The 24,912-nt window shown below is 37.8% G+C and overlaps 1 protein-coding gene across 4 annotated transcripts in view; it reads left to right on the top strand.

Moving 5' to 3' along the window:
- The window catches only part of CAMSAP2 (calmodulin regulated spectrin associated protein family member 2), a 106,875-nt gene that overhangs the window by 66,023 nt on the left and 15,940 nt on the right, over positions 1-24,912 (top strand). For all 4 annotated transcript variants that reach the window (XM_087890033.1, XM_034437423.3, XM_034437422.3 and 1 more), the window contains 3 exons: positions 16,114-16,207; positions 17,646-17,739; positions 21,178-21,260. In XM_087890033.1, coding sequence (XP_087746159.1) covers positions 16,114-16,207; positions 17,646-17,739; positions 21,178-21,260 — 271 coding nt within the window. The remainder of the gene's footprint in view (positions 1-16,113; positions 16,208-17,645; positions 17,740-21,177; positions 21,261-24,912) is intronic.

The following is a 24,912-nucleotide window of genomic DNA, read 5'->3' as shown; positions in this document are numbered from 1 at the left end:
CCATTAGTCTTTGTAATCAGTTTAGTGCAGAATCAAGGTTTAAAGATTAGAAAAAACAAGATTTTGAATACATGCTAGTAAAACCATCAAGCTGTTAACAATAAGACTCAGCAATAGCTTTATGGCTGTGAATCTTTTTCGAGATTTATAAAAGGTGGGGAGGACAAGAGGGTTAAAAGTGGTAACATAAACAGCTGATAAGGGGAGGAAAGCAGTGATGAAATCCAAGAATTCTCCCTACCGGTTTTGTGGGCGTGGCTTGGGGGTGTGCTTTGGGGTGGTGTAGCTTGATGGTCATGTGACCAGGTGGGCATGGCCAACTTGACATCATCCACATCACTCACTGTTAGAGCCAGGAGCTGCACATTCTGAAGCACCTTCTGCCCTTCTGAAGCCCCCAACGCTTTGTGTTTCCCTCCGCCATCTGGCTTGACTGCCCAAGCGAACCTTGGAGCCTTCTCTTGCCCTGCTCTCCATCCCAGAGGGCCACACACCCACTTCTGCCAATCCTCTGTACAAACTGCCCACCCCATTTCTGCAAAGGCAGAAGCCCCCCCCCCCCGCAGGGTAATCCAAAGAGGGGAGGGGGGTGCTGCAGAAAAGGACGCCTTCCATCCGGGCCTGCGTGCCTCCCGTGCCGGCTCTGAAGCAGTCCACTGGCTTCCCACCCACCCAGCCACCTACCTGCTCTCTTTGCAGATCGGCCAGGCCAACCGCCGGCATCACTCCAGGAACTCAGCCTGTGGAGTCCGGCATTCCGGGGGAAGGAGACTCAGTCACGGCGCTGTTCCTGCTGGTGAAGAAGTGGGGCAAGAGGCATGGAAGTTGTTGGTGGCCGGCTGGGTGGCAGAGGGTCAACCTGGCTGTGCCACTGTGGAGCCTGTGGTGCTTTCCCTTCGGCCTGGGCGGCAGCACTTACCCAGGCAAGCCACTGCAAGTAGCCCTTCATCTTGGCGAAGACCATGTTGCCGCACTTGTAGTCGCGCGGCCGGCCAGAGTGGAACATGGCGTGATACAGCCCCTGCCAAGGCTGCCCTGGCCAAGCAATCACCATGCCTCCCCAGCAACAGGCATGCGAGGGCCATCTCCGTGGGCTGCATTTGGAAGGCTGCGGTCAGAGAGTAGTCTGCTAGCTCCCTTCCCCACGGCCTGTGGCCCCGACATGCTTGCCTGCATTACCTGCGGCCTTCTGCTTGCCTGCCTTTGCAAGCTGGCCATGGGGACACCAGGAAGGCCATGTGGAAGACAGGGAAGCATGGCACGGCTGTGGGCCAAGCAGAGAGTGGGCGGGGCGGGGCAGGGCGAGCAAGCAGCAACTGGGGGACTGGTTCAGGGACGTGGCCAGCCAGCAGTCACTACCAGTCTGGAGACCCAGGCTAAATGTCCGCTACCGGTTCTCCTGAACTGGTCCGAACCAGTAGGATTTCACCCCTGGGGGAAACACCATAAAAGAGATGGTGTATTGGGTCTATCTGTTCTTTTATGTGCTTTGGGTGATTCCTTAGGGATAGGACTATCAGACTGCTACTAGCTGCAGATAAATTTAGAAAGCTCTATTAACTAATTGGCCATCTGAATTATTTAGTCCAAACCTGGTAGCCCTAATCAACAAGAAATTTGTAGTATGGAATGTTGTGGAAAAGCCTTGTTTCCTTGAATGAAACTAGATTTTTGCCATTTTTAGTGGGATTGATCAAAATATCAAGGTTATGAAAAAAGATTGAATTCCCACAGGGCAATTTTTTAAAAAAAAAATATCAAAAGTTTTGGAAAATAAATACAATCTTCAAGTATTTTTTGAATTAAGAATTGTTAGGCTACATTCTTTTAAAACTATGCTTTTCAATATAGTTTCATTTTTCTCACCATGTACATTTATATATCCGAACTAAATCTAGTGTGTCATATAATATAGATGGGTATGTGGGCATATGCATATTTGTTTGTTTGTTTGTTTTTTATATTTTTGTCATGTTTATATATGTATATTGGAGGTAGTGACCTATTAAGAGCTGTATGCAACAAAATTTCATTTTAATGTATGATGATTAGTGTACATTTAAAGTGATAATAAAGTTATTCTAGGTTCTATGTTATTGATAAATCAAACTAGACATTTATTAGGAACAGTTTGGGAAGCTTCCATATAAATAAATTTCAGTTTTTCTGCTTCATCATTTGAAAACTTCATTCCTTAATAGATCTATACATGGTATTTAATTAGACACAATAAAGCTTCCTAGTCTTTTTGGCTTTCTATTATATACTATAAAGTAGGTCATGCTCATTTATTGAAGGTTAATTACTTGCAAAGGGAGGAAGCAACTGATAATTTTCCAACCTCTTCTTTGTGACACATGCCCTGCATAATAACCTGAGTTCATCTATGCATCAGCTTTCTCTAAAATATTAATGTTGAAAGAACCCTATTTAAAATCCTCTCTACTAAAAAGCTAGTCAGCCAGAATTGTCAGTTCTAGTCATCACGCTTCACTCAACACTGAGACAAAACAGCCACACCTGTAGGCTTTTAAAAGATTACCATTTTTAAAAAATTAATGCTAAAGCTGCTTCCATGTTACACCTTGTGTCCGTGAACTACTATTTGCTTTCTTAAAGATAACAAATGATTGCAATGCCAAATTGGTTTTGTAGGAAAAGAGACCACACATGACATGGTATGCCTTCTCTTGAAAGGTATATCTCTCAAAGGATCACCATTCCCATGTTGTTGAGCTGTGAAAATGATGTCTCAAATGTATCTGCAACCAAAAAAAAGGATCTATAGGAAAGAAAATTCAGGTGTTCAGCTGCCCTTGTGATATTTTAGGGCAAACATAGAAAACCTCAGGCCCATAGTGTTGTCCCGTTAAAGCATCCACGTAGGTCATTTTTCCCTCTTGGAAATAAAAGAATAACCATGTGATGGAGAAAGGAGATTGGTTCTTCCATAACTAGATTGATCCTTGAAATGAAAATGACATGTATATGAAAGTTTGACATGCAAAAAGACATGTATGTGAAAGTATTTTTTTTAAGAAGGTTCGTGTTGTACATATGTTTGCCACAGTGCCTTATATATTAAGATGACATTCAAAGAAGCAGGACACAGCTTCACCTCAAAATGTTCTTCACCTGTGTCTTAAGCAGAATTCATCATTATCCAGAATAGTTTGGGTACCATTCTCCAAGTCTTCTGAATCACCAATCCAAAATGTTACCATCGTACCTGAAATAAATATCAGTCTATTGGGTTTTTTTTTTGTCTAGTTTTACTGACTGCAAGTAATATGTACTTAATATTTCCATCAAGATATCTGAATATTTCTGAAATAAATCAAAGCTCTGGTTAATTTTACAGGCAGCCCTTGACTTATGACTATTCATTTAGCAATTGTTCAAGGTTACAACAGTGGTGAAAAAAGTGACTGGTCCTCACCCTTATGATCATGACAGCATCCTTGCAGTCTTGTGATCATAATCTGGATGCTTGGCTACTGGTTCATGTTGACATCCTAGGGAATCTCATGATTGCCATTTACAGCCTTCCCAGCTGACTTGTGACAAGCCAAGTCACTAGAGGAAGTTGGATTCACTTAAGGACTGCAGCAAAAAAGTCATCAACTCGCATAATGCCACACTTAACTGCCATACTTCTTAAGAACAAATTTTCCAGTCCCAGTTATGGCTGTAAATCAAGGACTACCTGTATTTAGTATTTTCAGAAACGAGACAGAATCCTATAACACAGTTAAGTATAAAGCACAAAATAAAATATTTCCAACACCAGATAGTCTCCATGCAGTCATCTGTTTCCAGTAGTGCTATTGTGGTATAGTGTAAGGGGCTTGTTTTTCCACAGTACTCAATCTTTTTTTCTGAAATAAGAGAATTACATCAGTATCTCTCAGTATTGTCATGGAATAAAGGAATTGTTATTTTCTTCAGTGCCGGTGATGTCATTTTGAGTGAAGTAACAGACTTTCAAAAGTAATAGCAATAACAAAAGTTAGAACATATTTACAAAGGAAATCTAAAAGCTTGTTTAAAGAAATGCTAAATGGTTTTGAAATGTGATTAAAATATTAAGCCTAGACTATTTTTTAGCTATAAATAACTGGTCTTCTTAGTAAATAATATGGATAGGACTCCTACCCCCACCCTTACATCACAAGTTGCTTTTAAAATGAATGGTTTTCAATATGATATCGCTATAAACAAATTGGAGATTCTATTGGGTTTATGCAAGCATCTTGGGTGAGATTAAACAATAATTGGAGTCTTTGTCTATTATGTAAAACATGTTCAATATAATGCATTTTTAGCAAAGAAAAAAACTAATCCTTTTTTCCCCTTGAATGGTAAAATTTCATGATGTTTCCATTCACTTTCAATATTGTGCTGAATATAAAGGCAGTACATTTTTTCCTCTTCCAATGCTATTTGAAGGTTGATAACTATGGCAACTGGATGCTTGTTTTCAGCTAAGTTAGACACTCACTGCATGTGAATGATCATGTTGCTGCTTAGCCACTCTTTCCTCTTCGTTTCTCCCTTGATAAAAACTATTACTAAATTAGGAAATCCTTAATCATGATTTTCTTTTACTTGAATTGGAAATCATTATCAGTTTTGGAACATACTGGGCTCCTAAGCGTTAATTTGAAGTTGGCTTAAGATACCAGGAAGCTGGGGGCGGTGTTTCTCCCTAAATTGGATGAAATAGAAAACACTGACTGAGTTCACCATTACAGTAAACCATAATATGGTTTCTTTTCGACATTATGATGAATGAATGCACTCATTGCAGCTTGTCATTATGTGCAAACTAGGCCATTGTGGTTTCTCCAGCAAACCCATTACAACATTAAAGCATAACACTATATGAACATTGACAGTAGTAAATCTGAAACGCCTATGTAGTACTCTGTTAGGTGACAAAGATAAACACAAATAAATAAGTCTGCGCAAAGGCCTCATTTAGAATTTAGCTTATTAAGCCTTATAAAGAATTCTTAGAATTTACCTTATGAAGTCCTATATAGAATTATCAGAGCTAAGCCAATGATTTTTTTCAGTGCTGAACAGTATGTGTAATTATCAGGTTATTATCATAGGTGTCCTGAATATGTGTTAAGACATGCATGTATTCTCAAATTGCTGGGATATAGGCAAAAATATGTGGCTTGGAAGGTAATCTCATGATTAGAGAGCCTAGCCTGCATAGATAACCTTGAACATGATTGGATAAAACCTGGCTTTATTTGTGTTTATAACAGACTAACCAAAATATGCCAAAACATACCAGTATTGTCCATCCCTTTATGATGGAGTGCTGTATGTGACACAAATACAACCAGAGGTGGTATTCAGCAGGTTCTGACCAGTTCTGTAGAACCGGTAGGGGAAATTTTGAGTAGTTCGGAGAATCGGTAAATACCACCTCTGACTGGCCCCACCCCCATCTATTCTCTGCCTCCCGAGTCCCAGCTGATCGGGAAGAAATGGGGATTTTGCAGTAACCTTTCCCTGGAGTGGGAAGGGAATGGAGATTTTACAGTATCCTTACCCTGCCATGCCCACCAAGCCATGCCATGCCCACAGAACCAGTAGTAAAATAATTTGAATCCCACCACTGAGTACAACTATGATTGGTAATCTAGTCTATACCTTCTCTGAGTTACTACGAAGACATATATAACCAAAACTGCGATGCAAGGGTGAGGTGTGTGTGTGTGAATATCTATGAGGCCATCTGGTGACAACCATGAAATAAAATATGAAAGATTGCAGCTGGAAATGTAGGAGTAAAGTACAGTGAAATGATGAAAGACATGAAAGAAAATAGATACAGTGTGGGTCTGTGAAACTAGGAGAAAGGGGAAGATATCTGAATAAAAATGGTCTGATCTTGTTGAGTGGAGTTGTTGGATACTAGCATGGAAATGCAAATATAAAATTAGTTATGAATGGAAGAACTAAGTTATATGTCAGGCAGTAAGAACCAGGGTCATGTAGGTTGTTGATGATAGTTGTATGTTGCATTCCACTATCACAGATGACTTTTTCTATGTAGCAGTCCATAGAAAAAATATATAGTAAATATATATAAAAGATAACATGAACAGATAAGGAGAAATAGGATGAGAGTATGGAAGAAGTAATTGCATTATTAAACACCCAAGAATGAATGAGCATGGTGACTATTTGGTAAGCATCTGTTAAGAAAAAGATGTATTCGTTTCAACTTTATAGTTTACTACACAATGTATGAAATTAATATAAATCCTAATATATCATTATTTAATTTATATGATGAATGAGAAGTGTGCAAAGGTGATTTTATGTTTAGATAAAATGCAAAAGATTTATACATCTGAAGACAAATCAGACTATGTTTAATAAATGCTCCAAAGTGCCCTATTTCTCATCACATTACAGAATTCTTGCAGGCGAATTCCTGTAGTTTCCATTATTGCATCTAAATACTCTCATTTATTGTTAAGCTCTTTTTTCCTTTCCTTACACCCTGACCTGCATATTGATGAAAAGCAACAGGGTTGATATATGTGGTATAACCTATTATTTATGTCAGGAATGAATCTTAGGGAAACAGAAGGACAGAAAAGCAGTTAAAGAAATGAAGATAAATGTATATTGACTGTAGAAAAAGGAAGTACTAGTTCTGTGTGAAAAAGTATTCAAAAATAGATTCATCTCCAAATAGGATGTAGAGAATGTTAGGAAAGAACGAAGTGCTTGAGAAATATGGGAATTATACTAAGAAGAATGAAAAGACAGGTGGAATGAGACTGTGAAAAATGCATATAAGAGAATGATTATTGAAAAAATTAGGAAGATAGAAAGATATTGTATAAGGTATAGAGAGACAAGTAGTTTCGGAGAATATAGGAGAGCTCTTCAAGGAACTTCTGATAAAGTTAATGTAAAAAATAAGAGTGAGGTATTGTGAAAATGCTAAAAATTATAGGGTATCTATGTGTCCCTGGAAAAATGCTAAATAGGTGAGGCTTGCTTATCTAATGTCTGTGCAGTTTGTTTAATGTTTCCACGAAGGCTGCATCTGGCCATGCCTGACATTTGGAAGAAAAGTATTATGAGTGTAGATTGATTATAAAACTCAGTGACCAATATGAAAAAAGTGCATTGAAAATAAAGAATGACTTATTTTCAAAACAGGATAGGATAGGATAGGATAGGATAGGATAGGATAGGATAGGATAGGATAGGATAGGATAGGATAGGATAGGATGGGACAGAGTTAGAAGGGACCTTGAAGGTCTTCTAGTCCAACCCCCTGCTAAGGCAGGAAACCCTACACCATTTCAGACAACTGGTTATCTAACATCATCTTAAAAACTTCCAGTGTTGGAGCATTCACAACTTCTGGAGACAAGTTGTTTTACTGATTAGTTGTTCTGTCAGGAAATTTTTCCTTAGTTCTAAGTTGCTTCTCTCCTTGATTAGTTTCCATCCATTGCTCAGGTGCTTTGGAGAATAGCTTGACTCCCTCTTCTTTGTGGCAGTCCCTGAGATATTGGAACACTGCTATCATGTCTCCCCTAGTCCTTCTTTTCATTAAACTAGACATACCCAGTTCCTGCAACCATTCTTCATATGTTTTAGCCGCCAGTCCCCTAATCATCTTTGTTACTCTTCTCTGCACTCTTTCTAGTCTAAACATCTTTTTTAAAATATATGAAGGAAAAGTGAATGGGATCAAGCGAAAGGGGAAAGCCAAGAAAACTATAGTTTGAGTCAGTGAGATCTTCCTAAAGAAAGAGATTTTAAAAACTATGAAGCAGTACATAGTTATTATAAAGCAGGAATGGCTTGCAAGAACATAAAGCTATGGAAACGTTCAGTAAATAGATTCCATTTTTCTTCCTTATTTGTGACTTTAATTTTTTTAGTCTTACTATTTCATATTTCCTTTCTGTGTTTTGATTGACATTGTTTATCATGAAAGGGAATGGTAGGATAGGTGTTATGATTCAGTAATATGAATCTGTATGTGGGAATTTTTTATCCTGTGGTGATATGTGCAAACTCAGGAAAGTAAAACTAATTATTAAAAAAACATCATCATCATGTCTAGCACCTACAGCAAACATTAATCTAGTGTCATAAGTGGAAGGAGAGTTATCTCTAAAACTTTAGGGAAACTTAATTATAGTTTCATGTGGTTTGAAAAATATGAATATACAGAATATATAAACTGGGAAGTGATCTCTCCTCTTTCATTCTGATTTCTGGTAATTGTTCTTGAACAAAATTTGGTCTGGTTACTATCTCAGTACTGATACCACTAACTTTGTTAGCTTAATGTGGGCTAATGATTGATCTAGACAAGCTTACTCAAAAGGGTCTTCTAGGAAAGGACACTGACGTGTCCCAGCAACAGGACTTAATATGCAATAAAAGAATGAGGCAAATGTCCAGTTAAGAAGAATATGCAGATTCACAGGAACTTTGTGTGATAGTCCTTGGTCAATAATGGCAATTGGGCCTGGGATTTCTGTTGCTAAGTGTCACAATAATAAAAGTAAGATGTCACATGACTACGCTGCTTAGCAATGGCACTTCCGGTCGCAGTTAAGCAAATCTTGTGCTTTCATTAAGGATGACATCACACCATTTGCAACCTCTTGCTAGCTTCCCCATTGAGTTTGCTTGTAGGAAGCCCAGCAAATAAGGTTGCTAATCAACTCACCTGATCGTGGGATGCTATAATATCATAATTGCAAGATGTTCATGATCTTGTGATTGTAGGAATGCTGTGCCAGCCAGAATTTTAAGGACTGGTCATAAATACCATTTGTTCAGCAACATCATAATTTCAAATTGTTACTGTATGAGTGACTGTTAAGTGAGGATCACTTGTAGATGCATTTAATTCTTCAGTGGTGTTTTCTCAGTCCTCCTTCAGTTAGCTGCCTTCTAACTGATTTTCACTCTGCTTTTGCCTATGCAAAACAGCTCTGAATATTTTTGTTGGCACTTTCTTAGCATTGTATGCATAAGTAGGGAGAGAGAGAGAGAGAGAGAGAGGTTAGCTTAACCTGACAGATTCATGTGATACTTGCCAAGTGATGTTTTGCTCTACTTTTATCACTGCCTTGTGAGCATAAGAATATCCATTTATCTGGGTGATAAAAGTAATAATCAGAAGTTATTTTGCAGGGCTGCGTATGTTTCTGTTGCAATATTTTCAGGATCAGACTCAATAAGATCAACAAGAGTTAAAGACTTAACTATATATTCTTTTATTTACATTAGGCATTCTATATTCACTGAATATTCACAGATAGAAGCAAGGGAAATGGTGTAGGTAGCTCCTTATATATACAATGGGTGGAGCTATATGTGGGAGTGGTGAATTATGAATACATTAAGAAGTGAAGAATAAGTTAACCCCTGATACCCTGTCTGTACACTATTTACACATTGGAGAATAAGGCATTTACATCTGACAAATCCCCCTCTAAATGCCGATTCGTTATACAACACCAGTTACATTCAGATTCAGGACAATACAAAACATACAACTTAGAGGTTAAGTATTTATGCTGTTTAGAAGGTAAAGGCTTCGTTAATATATCAGCTAATTGTTCTGAAGTGTCGCAATGCACTGCTTTAATAAATCCATCCTGAGATAATTGTCTCACATGTTTAAATTTTATATCTATATGTCTGGACCTTTGTCCAATGGCATCAGATCTAGATATTTCAATGGCTGCTTTATTGTCTTCATGCATAACAAAAGGCAGAGCAGGTTTTTTCCAGACATCTGAAATTAAATCATTAAACCATACAAGATTATTTGCGGCCTTGGATAAACAAACATATTCCGCTTCTGTTGTTGAAGTAGCCACTAGTTCTTGTTTACCAGTGTACCAGTAAACTGGACAGTCATTTAAGAGAAATACATAACCAGATGTGCTTTTTCTGCATGAGGTGTCTCCAGCCCAATCTGCATCTGCATAACACGTAAGCTTTGGTTCTTTAATATCATTAGGTTCTAACATTAAACAAAAGTCTAGTGTACTTTTTAAATATCTTAAAATTCTTTTAACAACTTCCCAGTGGTACATTGTTGGTTTGCTGACATGCCTAGATAATAAATTGAGTGGTAAAGCGATGTCCGGTCTAGTCCAATTAGATATGTAAAGGAGTGAACCTATGATTGATCTATAGAATGTATTGTCCTTGAACTCGGGAGAAGATTCATCAGAATTCCTTAGAAAGTCAGTTTGCATAGGGGTATCACAAGGTTTGGCATTGTTTAAGTTGCATTTATTTAAAAGATCTATGATCTTATCTCTCTGGGTAAGTTTGAATCCCCTTTTTGTCTTATTAATTTGGACACCAAGGTATTTGTTTACCTTGCCTAAAGATTTCAATGAGAAATGTTCATTTAGTTTAGTTACAAAAGTTTCTCTTCTTTCTTTATGTTTTCCTATGTATAAAATGTCATCCACATAAATCAATACAAATTCAATGTAATCATCACCCCTCTTGACAAAGAAACAATTATCAGCAGTGGTAGCGTTGAAGTCCATGGTCTTAAGTACTTTTACTAAACAATCATACCACCGTTTACCAGATTGTTTTAGCCCGTATAAACTCTTGTTTAACAACCAAGTCTCATTTCTGTTTGTGTATGGACTATGAGGTGCTCTCACGTATATTTCTTTATCTAATTTTGCGTGTAGGTACGCAGTCTGTATGTCATATTGGAATACATCTAGATTGAGTGCTGAAGCTACCACTAGAGCTGTTTTGACACTCTCTGTTCTTACAGTGGGGGAATACGTGTCAGTATAGTCCTCTGGATATTTCTGTGCATAACCCTGTGCAACCAATCTAGCTTTGTATAGAGTATTTCCTCCCTCTAAATTCTTAATTTTATATATCCATCTGGTACCAATAATTGTCTTATCTTTAGGTGCAGATGCAGGTGTAAACACATTTAGTCCTTGTAAACTTTCCATCTCTTTCTTCATTGCTAATTCCCATTTTTCTTTTTCTTCGTGAGGAAGTTTTAACACTTCCTCGTATGTATTGGGTGTTGTTGGTTCACCATTCATGTGCATTACATAATCCTTGTATTTATTTGGCATTTGATTTCTGGTGTTTCTAATGATTTTCTCGGGTTTACTATCGTTATCATGCAAATATCTTGCTTCCTTTTTTGTTAGTGTGTCTGTCTTTATTTTGAGTTGGCTATTTGTCCAAGTTTTGTTTTTGTTTTTATATTTGTTGATATTTTGTTTTTCTATAGTCCCTTTCTCATGAGATTTTGTATCTTCATGTTTATTTGGGAATATCTCATTAAGATGTAATTTAGACCAGTTAGCTTGTTCATGGAACACAGCTGTTCTGGAGACTATAAATTTGTTGTTACTATCAATGAATCTGTATCCTTTAGTGCCAGTCTCATATCCCATAAATCTGAGTCTCCTAGACACATTTTCTCCCTTTCTTCTTAATTGTTTAGGTATGTGTACGTCTGCTGTGACTCCAAATATATGCATGTGTGCTAATTTTGGTTTTCTATTATACATCACTTCATATGGTGTCTTATTTATAATGCTGGACCATGTTCTATTTTGTGTGTAATTTGAATAATGTAAGGCTTCTGACCAGAATTGTTTGCTTAAGCCAGCATCTTCCAATGTGCATCTAATCATGGTTTGTAATGTGGAATTTTTTCTCTCTGCAATCCCGTTTTGGAACGGAGAAAATGGACTAGATGTGTAATGTAACATTCCTTTGTCTTTTAACCATTGTGAGAATTCTTTAGACATGAATTCGCATCCTCTGTCTGTCATAATTTGTTTTATTTTGATGTTGTGTTGTGTTTCTATGCGTTTGTAAAATTCTTTAAATTTTTGAAATGTTTCATCTTTGTGTTTTAATGTGTAAACAAATCCATAGCGGCTATAATCGTCCACTATTGTCAGGAAGTAACGTTTCCTATAAGTGATTGATGGGGTTAATGGACCAACTAAGTCCATGTGTACTAAATCAAAAATTTTGTTAGTTGATCTGGTAGATTTTTTTGGCCTGGGACTAGTTTTTAGTTTTGTAGATTTACATACTGAGCATTCCAGATAATTTTCACAATTTTTTATTTTAACACCTTCTGCGTGTTCAGTCATTTTTTGCACTACAGGAAAACTGGCATGTCCTAACTTCCTATGCAATATGTGAGCACACTCATCATGAATTGGTTTGCCTATCTTTGGCTTCTTATCGTTGTGTGCATCTGTGTGATCATGAGATATTTTACATTCATCATTGTCACTGTTGCTAACATTCTCATCATCTATTTCAATACAATCTTCCATATTTGAATCAATGTTATGTAACCATTTTTCTTTTGTTATTAGGTAAGGTAGTCCTCCTTTAGTCACCACAGTGCCTACATTTATTTTATTCTTTTCCAAAGTTGCCTTTCCTTTTGAAAAGACAATGTTAATGTCAGAATCTCTGCTTAGTTTTATGGCACTTAATATGTTATGAGGTATTTCAGGTATTAGTAATACCCCCTCTATTTTTCCTAAACCAGGCAAGGTTACATTTCCTCTACCTAATACTTGAACCTTTTCTTGGTTAGCTACCTTAATTACAAATTTATCTTCTGCAAATGAAGACAATATACTTTTGTTATTAGTGGTGTGATTAGTTGCTCCAGAATCAATAAGCCAATTATTGTTCTCACTTTGTTGTGTGTTAGTGTTGTCTTGTTTATTTAATCCATTCAGTGAACCAGACTTTCTATCCTTTGAATTGTCTCTGCCCCCTCTATTCTCTCTGTGATTTGGTGGGCTCCTATATCTATGCCTTTCTATGGAAGGCTGTCTATAATCGTATTTGTTTCTGTATTCTGATCTATATCTTTCTTTTAAGAATTTTGGGCAATCTCTTCTATTGTGTTCCCTGGATCCACAATTATGACATTTAAATGTTCCACTATATTTTTCTTGGAAAGCTACTTTCCTATATGGTTTATGTTCTGTGTGATTGTTAGAACGATTCCTTCTAGAATTATCTTCTGTTATCAATTTGTTAGATAGACTTTCTATGGATAAATACCCTAGATTGATTGTGTCTAAATGTGACATAAAATTGTCCCATGATGGATCAAGTGAGTTGATAATGACACTTTTCATTGTTTGGTCTGAAATCACCTCCCCCCTCAAATGCAGTTCAGCTCTTATTTTGTTCAAAGATATTAAATGTTCACTTATGGAAACCCCTGGTTTTATCCTAGATGAAAAGAAGTCTTTAGATATCCTTGTGGTGGTGGCTACACTGTCACTGTGAAACAAATTAAACATGCATTGAATAATTTCTGAAACAGTCAAATTTGGCTTAATGCTGTGATACATTGCAGGTGACACACTAGATATTATTAAGAAAAAAGCTCTATGGTGTAAACAATCTATTTTTAGTGTCCAAGGTCTTTTTGGGGGACTAGTGATAAAAAACAGTAAGTTTTCCTTCATAAAGACAACCTGGAGCTGTTGATACCATTCTTGTAAATTAATGCCATCAACCCTTAGTTTTGGGAAGTCACTGGGTAAATTTCCGACATTATTGGGTCCATTACTTACAACCTGAGGTAGTCCGTGGTCTCGTAAATGCAGAAAATTGCAAAACGGCGTGGGGATGCTCGCTACGAGTCTGCATGATCTTCTCTCCTGTTCATGTCTTCCCGGATCGTCAGCGTAGTTTCGCGCATGCGCGTTGCTCATTTCTTCTTCGGCGTCGTCGTGGAAGGTTCTCCTCATTGCGGCTTGCTCGCTCTGCTCTTCTTCAGATGAGTCGGTCTCTGGTTCGACTTTGGGGGTTCTGGCGACGGTGGCTGTTCTTCCTCTTCTATTGAGAGCGTTGGTGCTTGCTTCGGTCTGCGGCGTAGGGCGGTATCGGCAGGGCTCTCTGGGTTCCGGCGTCAGCGCTCTAGTAGTCAGGATGGGAGCGGGCAGGTCTTGAGGCATTGGCTTGCTCGTTCGCTTTTTTGGTGTCTTTTTAGTAATTTTCAGTTTTGGCCCAAATGCAGCAAAGAGCGTTTTCATCGCTGATTTTATTTGGTGTTTTGTTGGATCTTCCTCGCTTTCTGGTTCTGATTCTTCTGAGGTGTTTGAATCTTCCTTTTCGTTTTTGTTGTCTGATAATATTTTTCGCGCCAGAAATTTTGAATTGAGCTTGCTGATTGGTTCTGTTTCGTTCATCTTGGAGGCCGGTTGAAACCAAGATGGCCGCCATTCAAATTTTTGCGCGGGATCATCGTTTTTCTTCTTTGTAATGATTTTCTCCGCAGTCATATTACTCACTATTTTTGGATCTTTGGGTTTTTCATTGGTGATGTTTTTCTCTCTCGCTGCTCCGCTGTTCTTCAGCATATCTTGGAGGTTCGCGATGAGGCTTTCATCATTCTTCTGGCTTTTTAATAGTTTTAATATCTCTGACCTGAGTTCGTTATTTTCTATTTCGATTTCCTCCTGGTCATCAATTATTTCTTCGTCTTCAGTGGTGTATTCTTCGGATTCTCTCGAAATTGCATTGGTGGATTCGTTGATTATTTCTTGTTCCGTTTCCATTTCTTTGCTGTAGGCCCTGGTGTTGGGCCTATCTTTCTTAGACATTTTAAAGCTTTTTTATTGAGTCAATTAACCATCCTCTGCTACCAGTTTGTTGCAATATTTTCAGGATCAGACTCAATAAGATCAACAAGAGTTAAAGACTTAACTATATATTCTTTTATTTACATTAGGCATTCTATATTCACTGAATATTCACAGATAGAAGCAAGGGAAATGGTGTAGGTAGCTCCTTATATATACAATGGGTGGAGCTATATGTGGGAGTGGTGAATTATGAATACATTAAGAAGTGAAGAATAAGTTAACCCCTGATACCCTGTCTGTACACTATTTACACATTGGAGAATAAGGCATTTACATCTGACAGTTTCAAAAATGATTCAGAAGTGCTTTCAACTCAGCATGATCAGAACATCTATATGCTGCTTAGTAGAACAGCTGATCTTCTTTCAGGCTTTTCCAGAAACTCGATAAAATATACAGCTGTTTTAAGGAACTGAGTCATAATTTGATTCTTTTGCAGTTACCATTCTTTTTAGGCTCACCAGAAAGCCTGTAAAAAGTCAGGCTACTTTATTGAAAAGCAGAGGTGTGTTTGTAAAAGGTTTGAATTATTTCTTCCAAATGTATGTTGAGGATACACAGCCCTCTTGTAGTATGGCCACAACCTGAAATGTGGCTGTCATTCGAGGTTCAAAACAAGTGAGTAAATTGTATATAATGGCTTTCGAAATCTCTGCATTCCTGACACAGCAAAAGGGAATCAATTGATAGATAATTTAAATAGTGTGTTTTCAATGAAGGCAAACTTCCATAAATTCATGTGAACAGAAATGTAATTTTTTATGATTTTTTTTCCTTCAGCAATTTTTTTTCCCCCCGTGGAAAATCTGACCCTGGATTTCAGACTTTGCAACAAAACTGATCCCATCATTCTCTTTCGCTTACTGTTGTTGCTCTTTTGATTAAAACCGTTGCCCAGTCTAGAACTCTAGTATCAGGAAGAAATGCCTGGATAATTACAGATTAAGTTAAGGATTATGGGGATTTTGTATTAAATAGCTTCATCATTGCCAATGTGTGTAAATACTGACATTTCTTTTTGTTCGCTTCTTCTGTTCTGCTAATAGGTTTAACTGAAGGTTATACAACGTGCTGCACTTCAGATGCTTTGAACTTCAACTCTCATTAACTTCATCCAGTATGGGATTAAGGAAATCTTGTGTTGGCTGGAGAATTCTGGGAGTTGAAGTCCACACATCTGAAAGTTGTTGAGGCTGAGAAACAGTGCTCTAAAATAATCTGAATGGTAACAGATGGTTTATTTCTGATTTAAAGTTTGCCATTGTAGTTATCATGTCAAATGTGTAACACCTTTTACTCCACATCTCAATATAAATTTATAATAGTGGAGAACCTAGACTCCATGAATTATTTTCTTCAGAACTTACATATTAACACTAGTATCTTTTATTTACAGAGTAATTATTTAGTGTTCATGGCAGAGCTGTTCTGGTGGTTTGAAGTGGTGAAGCCATCATTTGTCCAGCCTCGAGTTGTAGGTCATCCTCAAGGTGATTATTATTATTATTATTTAGTTCCTGTGATCTTCTGTTCAGCATCTGTTGTTTAACATGGAACATACAGTATTTCTGAAGTGGTGAATTATAGAAGCCTACACTGTTCAAGGCATAGGAAAATAACTTATTGAAGTCCTGCTTTTATTTTATGACAAACAAGAGATTCTGTGGTAGATCATGTGTTCTTCAAGTAGAAGATTCTAGGTTGAATCCTGGCACCTCTCATTCCCTACCCACATTGTTGTTTTTTTAAGGGATCAGTAAGGCTTTATATGAATTGAAGCAGGAGTACTACCAAGGCAGACAGTAATAGATTATGTAGAACAATAATGTAACTTAGTAAAGAAAGCTTTGTGAGTGTATCTCATCCTGTCATCTCATCATGTCTTGGCTCATGCAACTTCAGTGCTTTAAGGGACAATGCTATCCCTTTGCATCCAGATCTCTGTACCGCCCTATGATTTATATTATGTCCTTTTGCTTACTAAAGTAGAACTTCAAGTAACAGCATTCAAATAACTCTTGTTATTTGAACAAGCATTTCTCCTGCTTGGTTTCAGGATTTGCTTGTTTGTGAACTACATTACTTCAGTTCACACAATTAAGCTGTCAATCCATGATGCAACAGGGAGTTGTATTTCCTCTCATTATAGAACCTAATCCCGATTTGTACTGAGAAGGAATACTTGGCACAACATCAACCAGGCAGCTTCCATGCCTAAGAGAATAGTACAACCTGAGTTTTCCCACTCATAACCCATCATCTTAACTACCTAAGACAAATTCCTTGTGTGTCCAATCACACTTGGCCAATAAAGAATTCTGTTCTATTCTATTCTATTCTATTCTATCCTATCCTATCCTATCCTATCCTATCCTATCCTATCCTATCCTATCCTATCCTATCCTATCCTATTCTATTCTATTCTATTCTATTCTATTCTATTCTATTCTATTCTATTCTATTCTATTCTAATTCTTTACCATACTAGTCCCCTTGGATAGCAATTAACTGCATGTCTGTTTGACTGACAGAAACATGGATGGAAAGAGTGGACCCTATTAGCAGATTTTCTATCAACTAGCTGATCATCCTTCATTGTCAGGAAAAAGTTTCAATATCCAAATGTAGGATAAGGTTAGGATGTACTTAACATTCTAGCAAGTTAACTTGTAATGTGGAGCAAATTTTGTAGGTCTATCCATTTCTGTACCTTAACGGTTTAATACAGAGCTCACAATTGAAAAAAGGTTGCTAATCTCACTTCAACATCAATATTTTCATGAGCTCCTAAATGTAATTGATAACAAAGTGAGATAGACAGCTAAATGAGATGAGGTCCCTAACAGGTACATGCTGGACCAATTGAAGTTTTGTCTATGTCTTCATTTCTACAACTTTAAATGTGTGAAATATTTATCTTCTGTGCAGCTGAACCTCCAAAGGAAGCATCTTCTGTTCCTCCTACAAATGCCAATCAAAGAAGTTACCCAGGTGTTTTTCATGATTCCGATCTGATAACCAGGTATCAATCTAGTTGAGCATGTCTCTCAATCTTTTTCTTCCCCTATTTTCCTTTTCCCTTTTCTCAATGAACTGTGCAAAGTATATGCTTTGTTCTTTGGAGTATCATAGAAAAGGCAATGAATCTTGCCATGCTCTCTCATTGATGTGGAGAAGGCCTTTGTATGTTAAAAAAAAAAAGTAAGGTGCCAGAACTAAAGATATGCAAAATTCTGTTGTCCTCCCCTCAACATATTAAGGAGATAACACATAAATGCATATGCCTTAGGATGTACGGTATATCAATCATTAAGATGCCAGAACAGAAGATGGCTATATCACCTAGGACAGGGGTCAGCAACCCGTGGCTCTGGAGCCGCATGTGACTCTTTCATCCCCTTGTTGCGGCTCCCTGTTGCTCAAAATATGCGTCGCCAACCGCCAATGTGCAATACCCGCCAGCACACTATTTACTGAGCTTTTTGACTTTGGGTAGGCCAGCCATGGATAAATCCAAGAAAAGAAAAGTTTCAGAAGAAAACAGAATGTTTAATTCAACTACATATGCTAGTTTTGTGGCTGCTCAGGAAATAGTCAGGCACAGGAAGGGTTTTGTGGCTCCTGGTTTTTTCTTTTCTTTGGGAAATGGGTCCAAATGGCTCTTTGAGTGTTTAAGGTTGCCGACCCCTGACCTAGGAGCTGACCTGCTGCTGTCTTGTAAATAATACTTTATTAAGCTTCTGAACAAAGCCCAAGGGTTTCCAAGGTTCACTTTCAAAAATAGTGATTTATTGACTTTCAGTGTCATTCCAATGCCTGCTTAGTTATTCTACAGAATTTATTCTAGCTGAAGTTGATAGTGTTCCTTCTAGAATACGAAAAGCTTATTAATATATCTGATGATCTTATTTTTTTATCATCAGTAGAAGTTAATTTCATATATTTTGGGGAACCAAACTGTTACAGTTGCAAGAAAAAGTATGTGAACCCCTTGGGATTACGTGGAGTTTTGCATGAATTGGTCATAAAATGTGCTCTGAACTTCATCTAAGTCACAACAATAGAAAAACACAGTCTGCTTAAAATAATACTACACAAACATTAGATGTTGCCATGGTTTAATTGAACATAACATGTAAACATTCACAGTGCAGGGAGGAAAAAGTATGTGAACCTTTGGACTTAATAACTGGTTGACCCTTCTTTGGCAGCAATAACCTCAACCAAACGTTTCCTGTAGTTGCAGATCAGACCTGCACAACTATCTGGAGTAATTTTGGACCACTCCTGTTCACAAAACTGTTTCAGTGTAGCAATATTCTTGGGATGTCTGGTGTGAATCGCTCTCTTAAGGTCATGCCACAGCATTTCAATCAGGTTGAGGTCAGGACTCTGACTGGGCCACTCCAGAAGGCGTATTTTGTGCTGTTGAAGCCATTTTTTTGTTGAATTACTTGTATGCTTTGGGTCATTGTCCTGTTGCATCACCCATCCTCTGTGGAGCTTCAGTTGGCGGACAGATGGTCGTACGTTTTCCTGCAAAATGTCTTGATAAACTCTGGAATTCATTTTCCCATCAATGACAACAATCCGTCCAGGCCCTGAGGCAGCAAAGCAGCCCCAAACCATGATGCTCCCTCCACCATGTTTTACAGTGGGGATGAAGTTTTGATGTTGGTGTGCTGTGCCTTTTTTTCTCCACACATAGTGTTGTGTGTTCTTCCCAAACAACTCAATTTTGGTTTCATCTGTCCACAGTATATTTTGCCAGTAGTGCTGTAGAACATCCAGGTGCTCTTTTGCAAACTTCAAACATGCTGCAATATTTTTTTTGGACAGCAATGGCTTCTTCCGTGGTGTCCTCCCATGTACTCCATTCTTGTTTAATGTTTTCCTTATTGTAGATGTGTCAACAAAAATGTTAGCATGTGCCAGAGATTTCTGTAGGTCTTTAGCTGACACTCTAGGATTCTTCTTTACCTCATGAAGTATTCTGCGCTGTGCTCCTGCAGTCATTTTTACAGGACGACCACGCCTAGGGAGAGTAGCAACAGTGCTAAACTTTCTCCATTTGTAGACAGTCTGTCTTACTGTGGACACATGAACATCAAGGCTTTTGGAGATACATTTGTAACCCTTTCCAGCTTCATGCAAGTCAATAATTCTTGATCTTCTGAGAGCTCTTTTCTGCGAGGCATGGTTCACATCAGACTGTGCTTCTTGACACCAGTAAACCCAAAACAGGTGTGTGTTTTTAAAGGGCAGGTCAGCTGTCAGCAACACATCCAATATCATCACACTGATTGGAGTCAAGGTTGGCTCACTCCTGGCTCCAATTAGTTCTTGGAGAAGTCATTAGGCTAGGGGCTCACATACTTTTTCCTTCCTGCACTGTGAATATTTACATGTTATGTTCAATTAAACCATGGCAACATCTAATGTTTGTGTAGTATTATTTTAAGCACACTGTGTTTTTCTATTGTTGTGACTTAGATGAAGTTCAGAGCACATTTTATGACCAACTCATGCAAAACTCCACATAATCCCAAGGGGTTCACATACTTTTTCTTGCAACTGTATCTGAGATGCAAAAGACAATCAGCCCTACCACGTATCATATTTAATAGTTTTTCATGTCTCACAAAATGTTAGTTGGGTTTATAAGAATCTGAAACTATATTTCTATCCATTCTATTTTATGATTTATCTAGGAAGCAAGGGGATATACTAATTAGAATTATTATCTTAAAACAAAGGAGCCTAAATTCAAGCCTCTACTTCATTTTATAGCTCACATGTAACATTAGGCCAATGACTGTCTCTAAGCCTTACAAAGCTTAAAAGTGAGGGATATCCTATAAATACTGCCTGTATTTATTAATTAAAATATTGTATATCAGAACCATTAATACATATAAAAGGCTTAAAATGCCATAATATTTGCAATGTAGATGGTATTTGAAGAGTATGTGCTATTGACAATAACAGCTTCCTTAGGTGTGATGGATCCTATATGATCAGAAAATGATCTGCACTGAATTAAACAAAATATGCATATAGATTAACATAATAATACTATATACTATCTCAGGGGGCAAAGATTGTATTAATTTGTTTTAATATGGAAAAATAATCCTCCTGATTTCTTATACATTAAGAAGGCCATTGGAGCATTGAAATGGATATTGTCCTTTTCTAGTTTTGAATAGGGTTTACCTAGCAGCTGGATAGTACTAATGATGTTGTTACTTGGTGTTTTAATTTTTGTGACTCATATGGAATGTATGTTTTCTAGAATTAGTTGCAATTGAAGCATTGTATAAGGAAGAATAATAAATAAATAAAACAATGCAAGATTGCTTCTTAACTGTGCTCAGGACTGGATGTTTTTCAAGTGACAGACAGAAGACAGACATCCAAACAGAAAACTAACATTTGGTGGGTTTTCTCATTTTTTCAGTGTGGGGACTTCAACTTTTATACCACCTCATCAGATTCCTCCTCCAAGGCACACGCAGCAACAGCCTTATTCATCAGTGCCAGGTACCAACATGTAACTGAATGACTGGATTTTAAGCTATTCATGTTCTGCTATTTCATCATCCATCCAAAGAGAATGTTTTTACAGGCTGCTTCTTAGAATCACAAGTAATCTTCATGAAGCGCTGCAACGCATGACTTAGAATTACAGGCAGTCCTTGACATACGACCACAAGTGAGCCCAAAATTTCTGTTGCTAAGTGAAACATTTAAGTGAATTTTGCCTCATTTTACGATCTTTCTTGCCACTGTTGTTAAGTGAATCACTGCAGCTGTTAGGTTAGTAACACGGTTGTTAAGTGAATCTGGCTTCCCCGTTGACTTTGTCAGAAGGCCGCAGAAAATGAACTCATCACCCCAGGACACTGCAACCTTCATAAATATGAACCAGTTGTCATTTTTGATCACGTGACCATGGGCAATGCTGCAATTGTCGTAAGTGTGAAAAACGGTCATAAGTCACTCTTTTCATTGCTGCTGTTAACTTTGAACAGTCACTAAATGAACTGTAGTAAGTCAAGGACTATCTGTCTTAAAATTCTTTTTATTTTTTATTTCTTTTCCTTAAAAAAAAAAAAAGTGTACAGATGACCTTCTCTCAACCACTCTCAGTTATCTGTGCCAAAGAAATGTTAGGTAACAGGCTTTAATTGGCCCAGTGTCATTCCAATAATTTTATGGCTAAAGTAGAATCTGCTTTTCCATTCCAAGTTTGATACCCAAGTTTGATACCCAGTATGCAATTCTAGGCCATTTCAATCATTATCAAAAATGACCACACTCCCAGCCCTACACATCTGTGGGTTTTTTATTAAGTTTTTTTTTTTTTTTTACAAACATATCAAATCAATGCGTGAACAGTATGGCACCTGAGTGTCATACATTCTAATACAAATAAAACTAGTAAAATTAATAATAGTTATTACATTCAGTCGACTTATACTGTATATTTCTAATAGTGATACACAATTATAGTAAATTGCAATCTGTCATTATTCAATTATTTCATGTTTTCTCTTACTTTACTTACTTTATTTTATTATATAAAAGTGTCTATATTAACATTCCCCCTTCTCTTATTTCTATCCCTTATTCTAACTTTTAGTCATGTCATCTTTTACTGAAAACCATTTTCTTTCTACCCTACCTAACTTCAAGTAGTGTCACCTATCTAAAAAAAAAAGAAAAGAAAAGAAAAAAGAAAAGAGAGAGGGAGAGAGAAAAGAAAAAGCAAATCAGAACAACAACAAAAAAGAGAAATCATCTGTTGTGGTCCGCCAGCAGCCTGCGGAGCTGGCAGCAGAGTTGGACAGTGAGGAGGCTGGGGAGGAACATGGGCCAGTCCTGAAGTCTGGGGAAGGCCCGAACGAGGGCTCTGTGTCAGAGACAGAGATGGGGCCAGGGCCATCTGGGAATTATGCATGGACTCTGGAACCTCCAGAGTCGGACAGCAGAGAGGCAGAGGAACAGGAGGAGCCTGTTCCTAGTGCGCGCATGCGCAGAGCTGCCAGAAGGCAAGAACAGTTAAAACAAAAGAGATGACTCGGGAGTAAGGCCTGGAGATGATTGGCCCCTCACATAAGGCTTAAAAGAGGAGCAAAGGCATGTGGGCTCTTTGCAGGAAAGCAACATTATTAGTTCTGTTCCCAGTTGGCATCTCTGTTTGATTCTGGACTCTGTGTGGCTTTGCCAAGTAGGTCTTTGGCAGCGTATCAAGGGAGATAAAGGTTGGCAATTATCCCGAAGGACTTCTCCCGAAAGACTTTTTGCAACTAATTGGGACTCGGCTGTAAATGAAAGTAATTCACAGCTGTTGCAATAAAAGAGATTTTTGGGACTACTCGTGTGTTTTAATGACTCAGTAAGCCTAGGTCACAACATCATCTATCCATTGTCTCTTGCCCGCTTCAATACTTTATTTGCTATGTTTTTTTTTAATTTGCCTCCCACCTTCCTATCTGGAATCTTTATCTCTATCTGTAACTGCTTCTTTTCTATTCTACACATCTGTGTTTAGAGTGCAGTCATCTAGTAGAGAATGTTTCTATGGATGATCACTCTTCATACAGTTGTAGATTCTGAAAAAAAGAGAGTCTGTAATCATATTACTACCCCCACCCTATTGGCCTTCCGGAAAGCGGTGAAGATCTGGCTTTTCCCGCAGGCCTGGGGCCGTTGATCTCGCTGTTCAATCTTGTGAGATCCGGCCATGGATGGTGTGCATGTGTTTTTAATGTTTTTAAAATGCTTTTATAATGTTTTTTTTTTAAAAAATTATGTTCATTGTTTGTATTATTTTTGTTGTAAGCCGCCCAGAGTCCCTTGGGAGTTGGGCGGCATAGAAATATGATTAATTAAAATTAAATTAAATTAAATATTCTTATATAGAAAAATAGCTCTTCAAGAGAAAGTTCCTTTCTGTGTATAGGGAATGATTTAACTATCCCAGCTTTTGATAACTGACATTTATTACCACCATAATAATGTAGGACAGCAGGAATAGGTTCCTCACAGTGGGAGTGATACTTTGTATATTTTGGGAATATAAAAACTTCTATAGAGCTATTCATTTTGTTGAAGGTATAACACTTTGCTTAAATTTTAAATTTAATTTATTTTATACATCTTTAAATTGGGAAGGAACACATAAATATAATTCATATTGAATATAGCAATAAATACATGCAGAATAGTTCTGATATGATTTAAGGTCACTGAGAATTAAATTTGATATAGTTACGATTTGATTATGTAAGTGGCACTAGAGGTAGTCCTCAACTTACAACCATTCATTTAGTGACCGTTCAAAGTTACAACAGCACTGAAAAAAGCGAATTATCACAGTTTTTCACACTTTATGACCATTGCAGCATCCCCAAGGTCACATGATCAAAATTTGAATGATTGGCAACTGGCTCATATTTATGATGGTTGAAGTGTTGGGGTCATGTGATCATCTTTTGTCATTGACAAGCAAAGTCAATGGGAAAGACAGATTCACTTAACGACTGTGTTACTAACTTAACAACTGCAGTGATTGACCTAATTGTGGCAAGAAAGGTCATAAAATGGGGCAAAACTCACTTAACAACTGTCTTGCTTAGCAGTGGAAATTTTGGGCTCAATTGTGGTCATAGATTGAGGATTATCTGTACAACCTACATGTTGAGGGGTTTTGCTCCAAAAGCATCTGGGCCAGGGGTGAAATCTACCTACCTTCCTTACCGGTTCAGAAGTGCGGGCGCCATGCGCACATCACATGCATGCGCAGACCTACTGCGCATGCGCAAAACACATTACTTCCTGGTTAAAACCAGGAAGTAATGTCACCCGGGCAGGTGGGTGGAGATTTGCTCCGCCATCTCTGCCGGATCGCCGAACCTATGGTCAAGATCGCTACTGGACTGGGCGATCCGGTCCGATCCAGGAGCATTTCACCCCTGATCTGGGCCCTTTTTTTGTTTTTTTACTTTTACCTTTAATTTCATTTATTAGTTCAGGTCTTGTATGACAGACAGACAGACAGATAGACAGACACTGTAGAAAGGACAATAGATAGATTTCTAAAAAATCATTGCAGGGATTTTTTTTTAAGGGCATAGGCAGACCTTGAAGCCTCTTAGTAGGGTAGAAAAGTGGTGGTTTATGAAAGCAG

This window comes from Pantherophis guttatus, chromosome 3 (genome assembly GCF_059756535.1).
Source record: "Pantherophis guttatus breed Tessera chromosome 3, ASM5975653v1, whole genome shotgun sequence".
NCBI classification, from domain to species: domain Eukaryota; kingdom Metazoa; phylum Chordata; class Lepidosauria; order Squamata; family Colubridae; genus Pantherophis; species Pantherophis guttatus.
The sequence above is the reverse complement of the archived record's forward strand: the minus strand, read 5'-3'. Positions and strand labels throughout refer to the sequence as shown.